We start from the raw sequence: 12,962 nt of genomic DNA, 5'->3' as shown, positions 1-12,962 counted from the left end.
TATGGCGACGTTTTTTCTTGTAACTTGTGTTGATAAACGTTTGTACAAATAACAATGTATTGATTAAACTGTTGTACAAGTAACAAGCTATGTTTTGATAAACACTGTGTGTGAGTGTGCATGAAAAATTACTTCTGTTACGTTCAAATAATTAACTTCGTTAGAAATTGTAGAGAGAGCGTTAAAGAACCTAAACACGGTGTATTGTGGAGGGGGGGAGGAGGATTCCCATGTCCACTGACTATTTAGTCCAAGATGTTTTTGCATAATATTCATGGAAATTCTACATGCGTAAAGGAATATAAACATGGTGGATTTTTTAGTTTTCCGGGGGGGGGGGGTAGTATAGGCAGGTTTTGCACAGTATTTGATATTCAAGTAGCTTCGTGACAAAAGTCAAAATAAAAAGCGATTGTGAGAAATAAACATAACCTTCACATTTGTAAGACCTAATGTACTGATATATTAAAAAAAAAGGGAATTATCGATTTATTTTTTTACACGCATCTAACTTTTTGCTTTTATGTTAAGTGGTCTTTGTTTTGAATTGCCTCGAAGTGCGGCGTTGCATATTGTATTAAAAATAAATTTATATATATATATATATATATTTAGTAACATATTTTCTGCCCTTATATATATTTTTGCATAAGTATCATGGTAACCAAGGTTTATCTAAGCAGTCTCGCGTTCTAAAGCACGTGATGGTATTTTACTTTCACGTGTTGTTGTAAAACAAGTTTTTCTTAGAATTTGTTTGTTTGTGTTTTGAATTTCGCGCAAAGCTACACAAGGTTATCTACGCTAGCCGTCCCTAATTTAGCAGTGTAAGACTACAGGCAAGGCAGCTAGTCATCACAACACAAACCACAGCCAATTTTGACCCTCACATTATAACGCCCCCACGTCTGAAAGGACGATCATATTTGGTGTAACGGGGATTCAAACCCCCGACCCTCGGATTACGAGTCGAGTGCCTTACCCACCTGGCCATGTCCGGCCACTTTTCTTAGAAGGCTGTATTGTTGCGAAGTTGTTAAGAGATCGAGAAAATTACAATAGCCTAAGCAGCTGCCACGTAAAAGCTGGTTTGCTGTATAATATCTATATAAATATAATAGTACTGTGCTATATGTCCATATACTTACTTCGCAAGGTGTTGATGGATCTTTAAAATTAATATGGAGGTTTATTAGGTCCATGCGGAGGAATAAGTTTTCAGTTTTGCGGTTTTTACCACTACTTCGTCCTCTGTAGATGGATCTTTACCAATTTTGGTAAATGGGTTCCTTGGGTCTATGGGAAGATATTTATAAACTTCCAGTTTTGCGGTTTTTGTGAGGCTTTTTTTTTACGTTTTTTACCACTACCTCGCCCCCTGTTTACGAATATTTACTAAGTCTGGCAAGAAGGCTTGTGAGGTTCATACAGAAATACAATGTAATATGCAGTTTCACCTTTTATGTTTTTCAGTTTTTATGGGCGTTTTTGCAGTTTTTACAATCGCATGTAAGGAAAACATCTTTGCATGTTGCAATATAACTTTTCATTAATCATGAATTTACATAATTTCTACCCAGAAAAGGGGTACTCTAGCAAGGCTATTAATAAATTAAGCACAATGTCATAATATTGGTCACACAACTAAACCATTTTGGACTACTATATAATGAATTATAAAGACCTCAAGTTTTATATAACTCTAGCTTTGTGTATAAGGAGTGGTTTAGTTTTAATTTTCTGAATGCTCAGAGAGATATTTCAATATTGTATTTACTTAGTGACAAAGGAAAAGACTACCACCAAATCACCACAGTTTAACTTCTATAATAAATAGTAGGCTTATCACAAAATAACGTTGAATTTCATATGTAGACGCCTTTTCGACACCCGCAGAAGCGAAGGAAACTTATTTGAAACGATTTTAATTCAGCACTTAAAAAGTTACAAATTTAATTCTTTATATGTGGAGTCAAAAGGGGTTTGGCGTTTTCGGTACTGGATCCAAGGATTTACATGATAATTAGCACAAGTATTAGGGAGGAACAAAGTATTACTAAATGTAAGAGCTATGTAGGGCTGCCTGGTGAACTTGAAAAATGTGATCAAAGAAGATAGGGTGAGAATGGACTAATCACTTGATCCGCTTAGTATTTCTATGGCTAAGACTCGGCAGTCTTAGCTTTACATGGAAAATAATATCCTTATATTACTGGCTTCTCCGTTTTACCTATCGAAAGCTTAGTGTTTTAATTTTTTCATCATTATACTTTCCCTATAGTTAATTTTAGAACACTATTTCTATTTTTAATATAGTAACATTTTACAATTTCTATGTCTTGATTCTGTTTCTTTTATAGTGAGGTCGTCAGTAATATAGGGATTTTATCCTCCATGTTAAGTAGAGACAGCCTTATTATTTAGCAATAAATGTTTTTCCTAACACGTGTTTACTTTTTATAAGATAGTATACATTGGTTACTTGCATTCTAAAGCTTTATAAATTTTGCATAGAATAATAATAAAACAACTAGTTAAAGATCGTGAAAACTATTTTTCTCTATCGGATGATGATTAAATTAGTGTTTCTTCTAGAAGTAGTTAAGCGCTAGGCCTTATAAAGAAAGATGATAATGCTACGAAAACAAGAAATCTCATTTATGGCTGTTCGTTGGTTTCCAACTTTGGAATGATCTGGATAGCTGAAAAGCGGCATGTACACCGAAGATAAAGCCATTGTACCAGTGATTCCCAACCTTTTTTATGCCCCACACCCCTAAAAAATTTTAATATATTGTCGCACCCCTCACAGTAATTATTTATTTAAGAATGAAGGTGAAGATGGTCAAAACAAATGTTATCTCGCACCCCCTGAAACGCTATCTCACACCCCTGGTTGGGAACCACTGCACTATACCATGTGGCTCTTCGTGCTTAACTTCTGATGACCTATAGAGAAATAATCTAGATTTCTTGTATTGCTTTAATACGGGCTTTATCTCCATTTCTACATAGTGTTAGTACACTTTCCGCTAGACGCTTAAGGGACCGCGCAAATTGAGTCCCCCTCCCCAGTGACAGAGGTGTGTCTGCAGACTCACATCGCTTCAAACCGGGTTTCGATACCCGTGGTGGGTAAAGTACAGATAGTCAATTGTGAAGCTTTGTGCTTTATTCGAGACAAACAAACAAATTATCTGCGTTTAGGTTTTCGTTGGGTTTGTATAGAGGGATCTCTGGTCGTGCTGCATGTATTTGCTTGCAGATTGAGATTAAAGTGTACTGTAACTGATAGTGCCAAGGAAGGAATACAGAGTTTTCTGTTTAATTATCTCTCGTGTTTTCTGTGAATAATGGTTGCTGTACTTAATTATATTTGAGCCCGTTTTTAGGGTAGGAGCAAATAAATTTCGGCCTGTAGTACAGATCAGGAGTTTTGAACTGGTCAATGAAACTTTCTCGAAGTCCATCTTAGTTTTATATGACGAGTTCCTCTTGTCAGTGGGTAATAACTTATATAAAACTTCTCATTTATTGTTTGTAAATCCTTTATCAACTTCCATTAGACGTAGTGAATATAAATGTGTTTAATATGGTTTGTCTGTTATGCTGGTTTCCACAGATTAGTTTCAAATTTGATTTTTATTTGAACAGTGGGTTGAATTTACTGTTACCCTTTTCAAACAGTTTGGGAATTTCGGTTGTAACTTCAGTTCTTTGAAAAATAATTGAGATATTAAATCCCATCTTCGTTATACATGTTTTGAATAGTTAAAATAGAGATTATAATATGTTTGTTTCGAACTTGTGGAATTCGTTTGACAAGCTTCTCCTTTTTTTTTTTTTTTTTTTTTAAGGCCAGTTTACGTAGTGTGGCGTCATTTAGCGAGGAAGATATTAAAATTATTGACAACTTCGAAGATATCTCAGCCACTGAAGGTTAGTTTTGTTTTTTCACGTACGTATTTTAAAGTTATGAATAAAATACCAAAATAACGCTGTGGCTAAGTTTTATAATATAATTTAAATAGCAAGTTCTATAATTGAGTATTTACTCTAATGCTTTAATTCAACTGTTTGAACTTTTGCTTTATATGTTAGTTACTTATACCGTGTGAAGACTTGAAGCCTTTAGTTAAAGAGAATAAAGTATTAAAAACGTATAGTTTCTATACTGTTTTATTTAAAAATCGATATTTTAATTTATAGTAATCATAATATATCTTTTCTTCTTATTGCTAAAAGATGGCGCCATAGAGTATTACGCGTGTGTTTTTCTTTGTACTATTGTTAGCATTTTAATCTAAAGTAAGTGTGCATCTTAATTTGTTTTCGTTTGTATTCTGAGCATTTTTAAATAAAATAGTTTCATATGTTCTTTCACTGCAGTGCAGACTGAGGAAAAAAGAAATAAAGCATACAACGTAATTAATATATTTGATTTATAATCATATTAATAAATACCTCAAAACTCGTTCCTTTAGAATGCTCGGGCCTGGTATAGCCAAGCGCGTAAGGCGTGCGACTCGTAATCCGAGGGTCGCGAGTTCGCGCCCGCGTCGCGCTAAACATGCTCGCCCTCCCAGCCGTGGGGGCGTATAATGTGACGGTCAATCCCACTATTCGTTGGTAAAAGAGTAGCCCACGAGTTGGCGGTGGGTGGTGATGACTAGCTGCCTTCCCTCTAGTCTTACACTGCTAAATTAGGGACGGCTAGCACAGATAGCCCTCGAGTAGCTTTGTGCGAAATTCCAAAAAACAACAAAACAACATAGAACGCTCAATTATTATTATTATTTGGTTATATATTATTAATCTTCTTTATAATGGTTTATGATTAGATTTTAAACTACCTTTTTTTTCACTAGTTGAATTAACATTTTTATGGGATCTGTATGTAAAATAAAGAAATAAAATCAACAAATAATGGCTGATGTATTGTTAGGTAAGGGGTTGTTTCAATTTAGACGTTTGCTGATGTATTGTTAGGAAAGGGGTTATTTCCGTTTAGACGTTTGCTGATGTATTGTTAGGAAAGGGGTTGTTTCAGTTTAGACGTTTGCTGATGTATTGTTAGGAAAGGGGTTGTTTCAGTTTAGACGTTTGCTGATGTATTGTTAGGAAAGGGGTTGTTTCAGTTTAGACGTTTGCTGATGTATTGTTAGGAAAGGGGTTGTTTCAGTTTAGACGTTTGCTGATGTATTGTTAGGAAAGGGGTTGTTTCAGTTTAGACGTTTACTGATGTATTGTTAGGAAAGGGGTTGTTTCAGTTTAGACGTTTACTGATGTATTGTTAGGAAAGGGGTTGTTTCAGTTTAGACGTTTGCTGATGTATTGTTAGGAAAGGGGTTGTTTCAGTTTAGACGTTTGCTGATGTATTGTTAGGAAAGGGGTTGTTTCAGTTTAGACGTTTGCTGATGTATTGTTAGGAAAGGGGTTGTTTCAGTTTAGACGTTTGCTGATGTATTGTTAGGAAAGGGGTTGTTTCAGTTTAGACGTTTGCTGATGTATTGTTAGGAAAGGGGTTGTTTCAGTTAGACGTTTGCTGATGTATTATTAGGAAAGGGGTTGTTTCAGTTTAGACGTTTGCTGATGTATTATTAGGAAAGGGGTTGTTTCAGTTTAGACACTTAATTGAAGCTTCCCTAGTTTTGAATAAAAGTAAACCATTTCCAAGACTGATCAACTGTTTTAAAGTTTATAGAAGTTTATAAGAAGTGAAATAATTCAATATTTTAAATACTTTTAATAATATTGTTCTTGTAACTTTAAACAAACATCTGTTTGTATATAGTGTTGTTATTTTTTTTGTATTTGCTTTAATGGAGAAAATGTTTTTAAGACCTTTTGAAATAACATGCATCTTTTTAATTTTATCTTTAGAACTGACTCTGTAAAATTTATTGAGATGAAGTTGATATTTTAAAATTAATCTGTACAAAAATATAGCATAACCTGTCTTTCTAAACACACTCAATTAATCAAACAAAAAAACCTGAATTTTCATGTGCCTTTTCTCAAATTTCAATTGTTCATCTACATTTTTAGAATGTTTAAAGATTAACAATACTTCTGCACCTTTAATCTTATGATATAAATAACAAAGTAATTCTTAGGCATTCCATGTGGGATATTATATTTGTTAAATAATAAAGTGCACCTCATATAAATCAATAAACCTGACATAGCGCTGTAACTACACGAAAGCGCTACTGAAAATAAACGTGGCGTTTAAAGCTGCATTATTTTATACACACTTTCAAGATTTCTGTGAATCAGCATATACGTTTTTAGTCGTATTTTTTTGCATTTCTATGTAAATAAAGTGATTGCAAACAATAAACACATAACCCATTCTAAAAGAACTTTATCACAACACTGTTCTGTTTTGTTACTCTTAACCTTGTAAGGTTTTCGTTATTCGACGTATCTTATAACAAAATATTTTCTGTTTTCCAACATATGAGTATTATTAATTCATACTGTAGTTCTATTCTCTTATATTATCACAAAAAAAAAACAACTCGTACATCAGCAGTTCGTGTCCCAGCATGGTCATGGGGGTTAAGGCATTCGACTCGTAATGTTAGGGTTGCAGGTTCTAATCCCCGTCGCACCAAATATGCTCGCCCTTTCAGCCTTTGGGGCATTATAATGTTACGGTCAATCCCACTATTCGTTGGTAAAAGAGTAGCCCAAGTGTTGGCGGTGGGTGGTGATGACTAACTGCCTTCCCTCTAATCTTACACTGCTAAATTAGGGACAGCTGGCGCAGACAGTCTTTTTGTAGCTTTGCGCGAAAGTAAAAAAAAACAACAACAAAAAACAAACATCAGGAGTTTGTATAATATTCATGCGTTTACATTGTTAAAAAGAAACCTCGTATGGCGGCAACTCCTACAGTAGTCCTGTTTTCTTGTGTTGTTACAAAAACCTATCGCATGAGATAGACTCCTGAACACAGTTATGACTTATTGTAAGTTACAGCTTTTACAGTGAAGAAGGGTAAATAAAAAAATCATCCTCAAGCACACAGGTGATAGAAACGTCGTGACTGTTTTAAAACACAATATTCTTCCTAAGTGTAAAAGCTGTAGCTTCTGATAAAATCATGACGTATCTTGTACGTGCACAAATATTGGATGTTATGGAAAGGTTTTGTTATTGAATGTTTATAGTTGGAAAAATATGACCGTGAAGTTGTGTACATAACGCTGTTATCTGCAGGCAACACACCTGTTAAGCCATATATTATAAACGTGTGTTGTGTATTGTCAAAGCCACTCCCCCCTTATCATTTGTGTTTTACTGTTCTTTTAATGTAAATTATATGTAGTAAGTATGGGTACTGTATTCGTTTAGTCAGGGACAGCAGTGCTTAATGTTGCCTGTTTTAAAGCTTAGAGGCCACTCAGCACTGCTAAAGGTATTGTGAACGTTTCGTAAAATGAATTATACGCTGTAATTTCTTTAACAGTGGATGTATACTTGTCATTCCTTCAATAACGGAAGTTTTTACTTATCGCAATAGTGAGTGAATACTAGGGACTCTACTTGCGCTTCAAATATTAGCAGCACTATCTGGTTGTGGATTTGGTCGGTTCACGTCAAAACGTTTTGGTACACATTGTTAACATGACAGTACCCGAGTCGCGCCAAACATGCTCGCCCTCCCAGCCATGGGGGCATTATAATGTGACGGTCAATCCCACTTTTCGTTGGTAAAAGAGTAGCCCAAGAGTTGGCGGTGGGTGGTGATGACTAGCTGCCTTCCCTCTAGTCTTACACTGCTAAATTAGGGACGGCTAGCACAGATAGCCCTCGAGTAGCTTTGTGCGAAATTCAAAAACAAACAAACAAACAAACATGACAGTAACCAAGATAGCAATAATAGCTCGGAGGAAACCTCATCTCATCTGTTATGGGAGAACGAACTGAATAAAATGGGTCACGTGTGCATCTCCCGATCCAGGACAAACACGCAGAACATCTGAAGTGTTTTTGACGTGCGCGAGTTAACTACACAGCATGGCTGGAAAAACCGACATCTGGCTGTTTGCAGTTGGCAAGTTGAAACTATTCTCCAGTCCCTGACTCTTGTCAGTTCGCGTGCGAGGACGCCAGCAATATTGCTTGTGGCAGAGAATTAATGACAAAAATCAGCGAGTGTACTGACATGCACTGAGTTATCGGTGGACTCGAGGGTTCGGATTGTTCTGCCTTCGAGTGTCAGATCCTCACCACCACATTCTTTCATCAACTCGCTTGCCTCATTGATTGTGGCTCGACGGCATTTATCATCACGGTAGTATAAGACAAACCATTGCTACAGTCTGCTAGCATTGACGGGCGTGTTGCTTTTAATTTTACACGTAAAGCTAGTACTAATAGCGACCTTCCAGCTCTTAACTCGGGTGTGGCTTTCTTGTTGAGCGAGGGTTTGTTTGGTGAATGTTAAGAGCACTGCAGGTAAATGGCCCAGCTGGCGCTAGTGTTACCAATGGATGACGAATAACATCTAGTGTTCTGTGATTGACTTTGGTAAAGTTTACCACTGTGATATGTTATAGAGAAGAAATAACACTCAGGTTGAGCTGGAAAGGGTTTGTGTGGTGTATATCAGCCATAAATACATTAGTATTTTCTACTTAGAAATATTTCCGTTACCTTGAGTTTCGAATCAGTTTCATTCTACAAGAAAACTTTATTTTATTTTTGCTACTGTTGGAATGTGGGTTGTCCACAATTAAAACGACTTAAATATTTGTACCTGAGATATTTATAAAAAGAGTTTTGTGGAGATAAAACGCCCCTGTGTGTCCACAGGTCTTATGATGTCCCTCAATCTGAACTCTAGCTTCTTTAGTCGACGCTCGAATGGTTCTTTCTTCGTTCATCCTCTCGTGTTCTCCGACTACGCTTTACAGGTAAGAATTGACGTGGTCTTGTATTAGATCTAAGATATGGAAAACCACGTGGTGAAAGATTCCACTATGTGAAGGAACAGCTTGGTTCACAGTTATGAAACGTGTACCTAAAGAAATTTAAATGTGAGTTTCATGTGTCGAATTATTGTAATTTGTCGTCATTGTTTCCCTTACAATTTAATTTAGGCGTAAAGCACACAGTAACTATAGTATTTGTAGATCGTGAGTTTGGTTTTAAAATAACACGTATTCGGGGTATAAATTGACACGAAAAGTGCGTCCCGTACTTTTCTGTCTTGGCTTATAGATCACTTGTTTTTTTACAAAGAAAGAGACGTGTTTATCACTTAAACTTTCGATTTAAATTGTACAATTGTTTGAGCTTGTTTTGAAAAGTCTAACCGAACATATTCGTCATTGAGGGCTTCGCAGTTCTATGTGATTGTGGTGATACAGGAATGAGGGTTTCGCAGTCCTATGTGATTGTGGTGATACTTACAGGAACTTTAGCCATAACACACTAACTGCAGCTTAAGTTTCTAGTGTATAAACATTTTATTTTGCTTCACAACGCAACTCTGAATATTGCGTAGTGAAGGGAGCTCTTTGAAGCTTTAGCTGCGAACCCTAAGTCTAAAACACCAGTTACCATGAAATTGATATATGCAGATCTTGAGTGTTTATTGCCCATTCGTTACTTTCCCAGTATGTTGAATAGCTTATGTGTTGAAATAACCGAAAAATTGCATGTTTTATCTTACAAAGAATCTCAAAGTTCGTTTGGCTGGAATACTTAAATCTCTTCATGGAATGTTTTTTGTAGCATATAAGCCTTCGATAAGAAATTGGTTGTTACATATAATAGAAACTGATGAGCCAGATTTAAGACTAATCTCTTGGTAAATAGAGCTACAAGTAAACTTAACCTTCTAATTAATGTGGTTGAAATTACAGGACGGCTCTTCTAACAGACAGTACTTACAGTGTACAGTATATTATCTGATAACCAGTGCTGTCAGAGTTGTAATTTGGTGTTTCTTATAATCAAGTACTCGTGTGGACCTTGTACTACTGTACATAGCATGTTCAGCCATATATTACATAATGTTTGTAGAGGTTTCATAATACTATTGGAAAACAATTAACGGTCAATAGTTGTTAATCTGTAACCACAAACTTTTTTTTAAATATATTAACAACATCTACATCAGGCTGTGATTACATGATTGAAGGCTGTTAATTGATTTTTTGGTTAATTCGCATCACATGAATACATTTCATTTAAATATTTTTGAACAATTAAGTTACGTCGTATAATCCGAATGTTTTTACAAGACGATGTTTGTTTGTTTTTCTCTATCGTCTTTACTGGATTAATTCCATACGAATTGACATATATTATTGGAACATCATTTAAAGACATTTTCAAACAATTTTTGTTCAAAGTTAATAAGTTTTGTTATTCTAGAAATTCTGATTTGTTTGGGTTTTAGTTTCAGTCATAGGCCTACATCAGGTATCAGTTAATTGAACTAAACTAGTGATTGTTAAAAATCTTAATTTGCGAGGTTCTTTTAGCAGTAAAGTTTATTCACTCTAAAGAAAGTTGTATGAAAACATCATCAGAAAATATTAGTCTACAGTTAGTCAAATAATATTGTTTAATCATTTATCGTAGGACTTTTTTTCTTCTGCTATTTCTAACTGTTCGATTGATGACAGTATTGTGTTTATTCTGAAAATAGAAAATACATACGTGTGGTTCATAGTGCGCAAACTTTTTTAGTTTTTTACAACGAAACGCTAAAACGTTACGTATTGTTGTACATCATCAAATGTGGTGAGTTAGTAATTCATTACGAACCTGTCATCATTGGGCATGAACGTCACTGGAAGTACTTAACCTTTGCTAATGTCGTGTAAACAACGTGTGTCTGAATCAGTGCTGAAAGCAAGCTTCTCAGCTGATATGTGACGTGCGTACTAGCGAACGTACGCAACATTTTATGTAAGTTTTGAAACGAATTTTATGATCTTCAGTGTATATGAGGCAATAATGAACGTCGATCTGAAAAGGTTATTGGTTGTATTGATTAATTTCGCGTAAACTTTTATAAAATAACTCGGATTTGGCTTTTGATTTGCTATCGTTCCTGTAGTTTTGTTAAATCACATTTGGGTTACTCTTTGAACATTCCGTCACCAAACATGTTCATCCTTTCAGCCGTCTACCGTTGTAACGTGACAGTCAGTCCCATTCATGAAAGAGTAGCTCAAGAGCTGCGGTGAGCAGTATTGAACCACTGCCTTCTTTTTGGTCTGTTATTTCAAAGTTAAGGACGGTTAGCGCAAATAGCCCTCTAGTATTTAGCTTTGGATAAAATTCAGTAAACAAATTATCTGAATACTGATTTCATAAGTTGTAAGAGTCACAAATATTTTATTATTTTCTACAAGAGCAAGTAAATAACCTTTCACCCCTTGATCGGCACATGTGGAAAGTAGTTTTTAAAACTCCATACTCACTTCATCTTGGACACCAACGCCCCTGTTGTTCGCATACGTATGTGCCTGTTTATGTGGTAAGTTTCTCTCAAGTCCCGTATATGTGTGTACACTACTGTAAGTTTTTATATACTGCCTTGTGAATTATATGTAAATTAGCTTACGATAATTAGTCGATTATCGTGTCAATTTTTGTTCATATCGTTTTTCTATCTGCACTATCTAATTACACTGAATATTGTAAGTAACAGAAGATATTAACCTTTGTTTAATGAGATGTGGTTTAGTGCATATATATTTATCGTTTAACATCCGTCACTTATCTAGCTTTCAATTCTTAACTTTTGAATCAGTATGTTTTAATGAGCTCACGTGTGTGGGTGTTTTTATTGTAAAACATAACTCTTCAGTAAAATAGATAGGTGTTGTAATCAAAACATCCTTTGTAGTAACCGGGTTTCTGGACATTTGTTGATAGTTATAATATACAAGGAACAGAAGGAATGGTCGTATAAAAATTCAGTATTTTTGTTGTTTTATTTTTCAAGAAGTTTTAGTATATCAGCATAGATATGTAGGTGGTGTAACCGTCTGTGGTTAGTAACGAAGTAGTTTCGTGTGTCTGTTCTTTTTTTTACATCAAAACTTTAGAAGGTATACAGACAACATCCCCTCGCAACATTCCTGTCCATAAAGTTTCATTATCATTATTATTATTTACTATAAACAAGGAATACAAAAATCTGAAGCTGGTTTATGCTTTATCATGAATTTTGAACAAGGATAAGCTTATGTAAGATAAGTTATGAAAGTGGTTATTTCTATGTAACAATGTTCAAATTCCTTTTCTTGGCGGACAGCAAATACTGACTGAAATATTTATCAGCCTTGATACTTCTGATACTGTGATTCACAAAATATAGGTAGGTATGTTGGGGTTTTATTAGAGCTTGTAGATCAAAACGGGGACCATTGATTTTTCTTTCTGTGCTCATTATGTTCCTGTGTTTATTATGCTCAACTGATTCTATTTCTGGCTGTAGCATCATCGTTTCTCAGAACATCACATCCATGGTAAATAACTTCTTAAAACCTTTATTTTATTTTTTGCATTTCTTGATGTTATTGAGGTGCTTGATTACCTTACAGTAGATTATAGATCAAGACAATCAATACATGAAGTATCATGTTTATTTTTATTTTTTTACGAGAGAGCGTTTAGAAAAAGAAACACTCCGCACGAGGGGTGTTCTAGACTTTAAGGTTTTTGTTATATGCGTGCTGTGCTAGTAGATTCATCATGGACGCTTTCATGAATAAATTTTCATAGTCACTTGAAATACAGTAGTTTGAGTATTCTTATGATGTTGGGTAATACACTGTGAACGAGAACAGATTTTAATACACCAAACTAAGATATATTTCCCGGTATTGCTGTGGTGTTTCGTAAAGACAGTGTAGACGTTCTCATCAATAGGTTTTGCTACACAAAGTCAAACAATTTCATTTATGATCTAGTGATTAGAGTAA

At 35.1% G+C, this 12,962-nt stretch overlaps 1 protein-coding gene across 4 annotated transcripts in view; it reads left to right on the top strand.

The window, feature by feature from the left end:
• LOC143222614 (uncharacterized) overlaps window positions 1-12,962 on the top strand; it is a 76,542-nt gene that overhangs the window by 14,804 nt on the left and 48,776 nt on the right. For 3 of the 4 annotated variants that reach the window (XM_076449313.1, XM_076449312.1, XM_076449314.1), the window contains one exon: window positions 3,858-3,939. The exons of the other annotated variant lie outside the window; for it this stretch is intronic. In XM_076449313.1, the coding sequence (XP_076305428.1) occupies window positions 3,858-3,939 (82 nt within the window). The remainder of the gene's footprint in view (window positions 1-3,857; window positions 3,940-12,962) is intronic. 4 annotated transcript variants of the gene reach the window in all.

The sequence above is a fragment of the Tachypleus tridentatus genome, chromosome 8 (assembly GCF_004210375.1).
Source record: "Tachypleus tridentatus isolate NWPU-2018 chromosome 8, ASM421037v1, whole genome shotgun sequence".
NCBI lineage: Eukaryota > Metazoa > Arthropoda > Merostomata > Xiphosura > Limulidae > Tachypleus > Tachypleus tridentatus.
The sequence above is the reverse complement of the archived record's forward strand: the minus strand, read 5'-3'. Positions and strand labels throughout refer to the sequence as shown.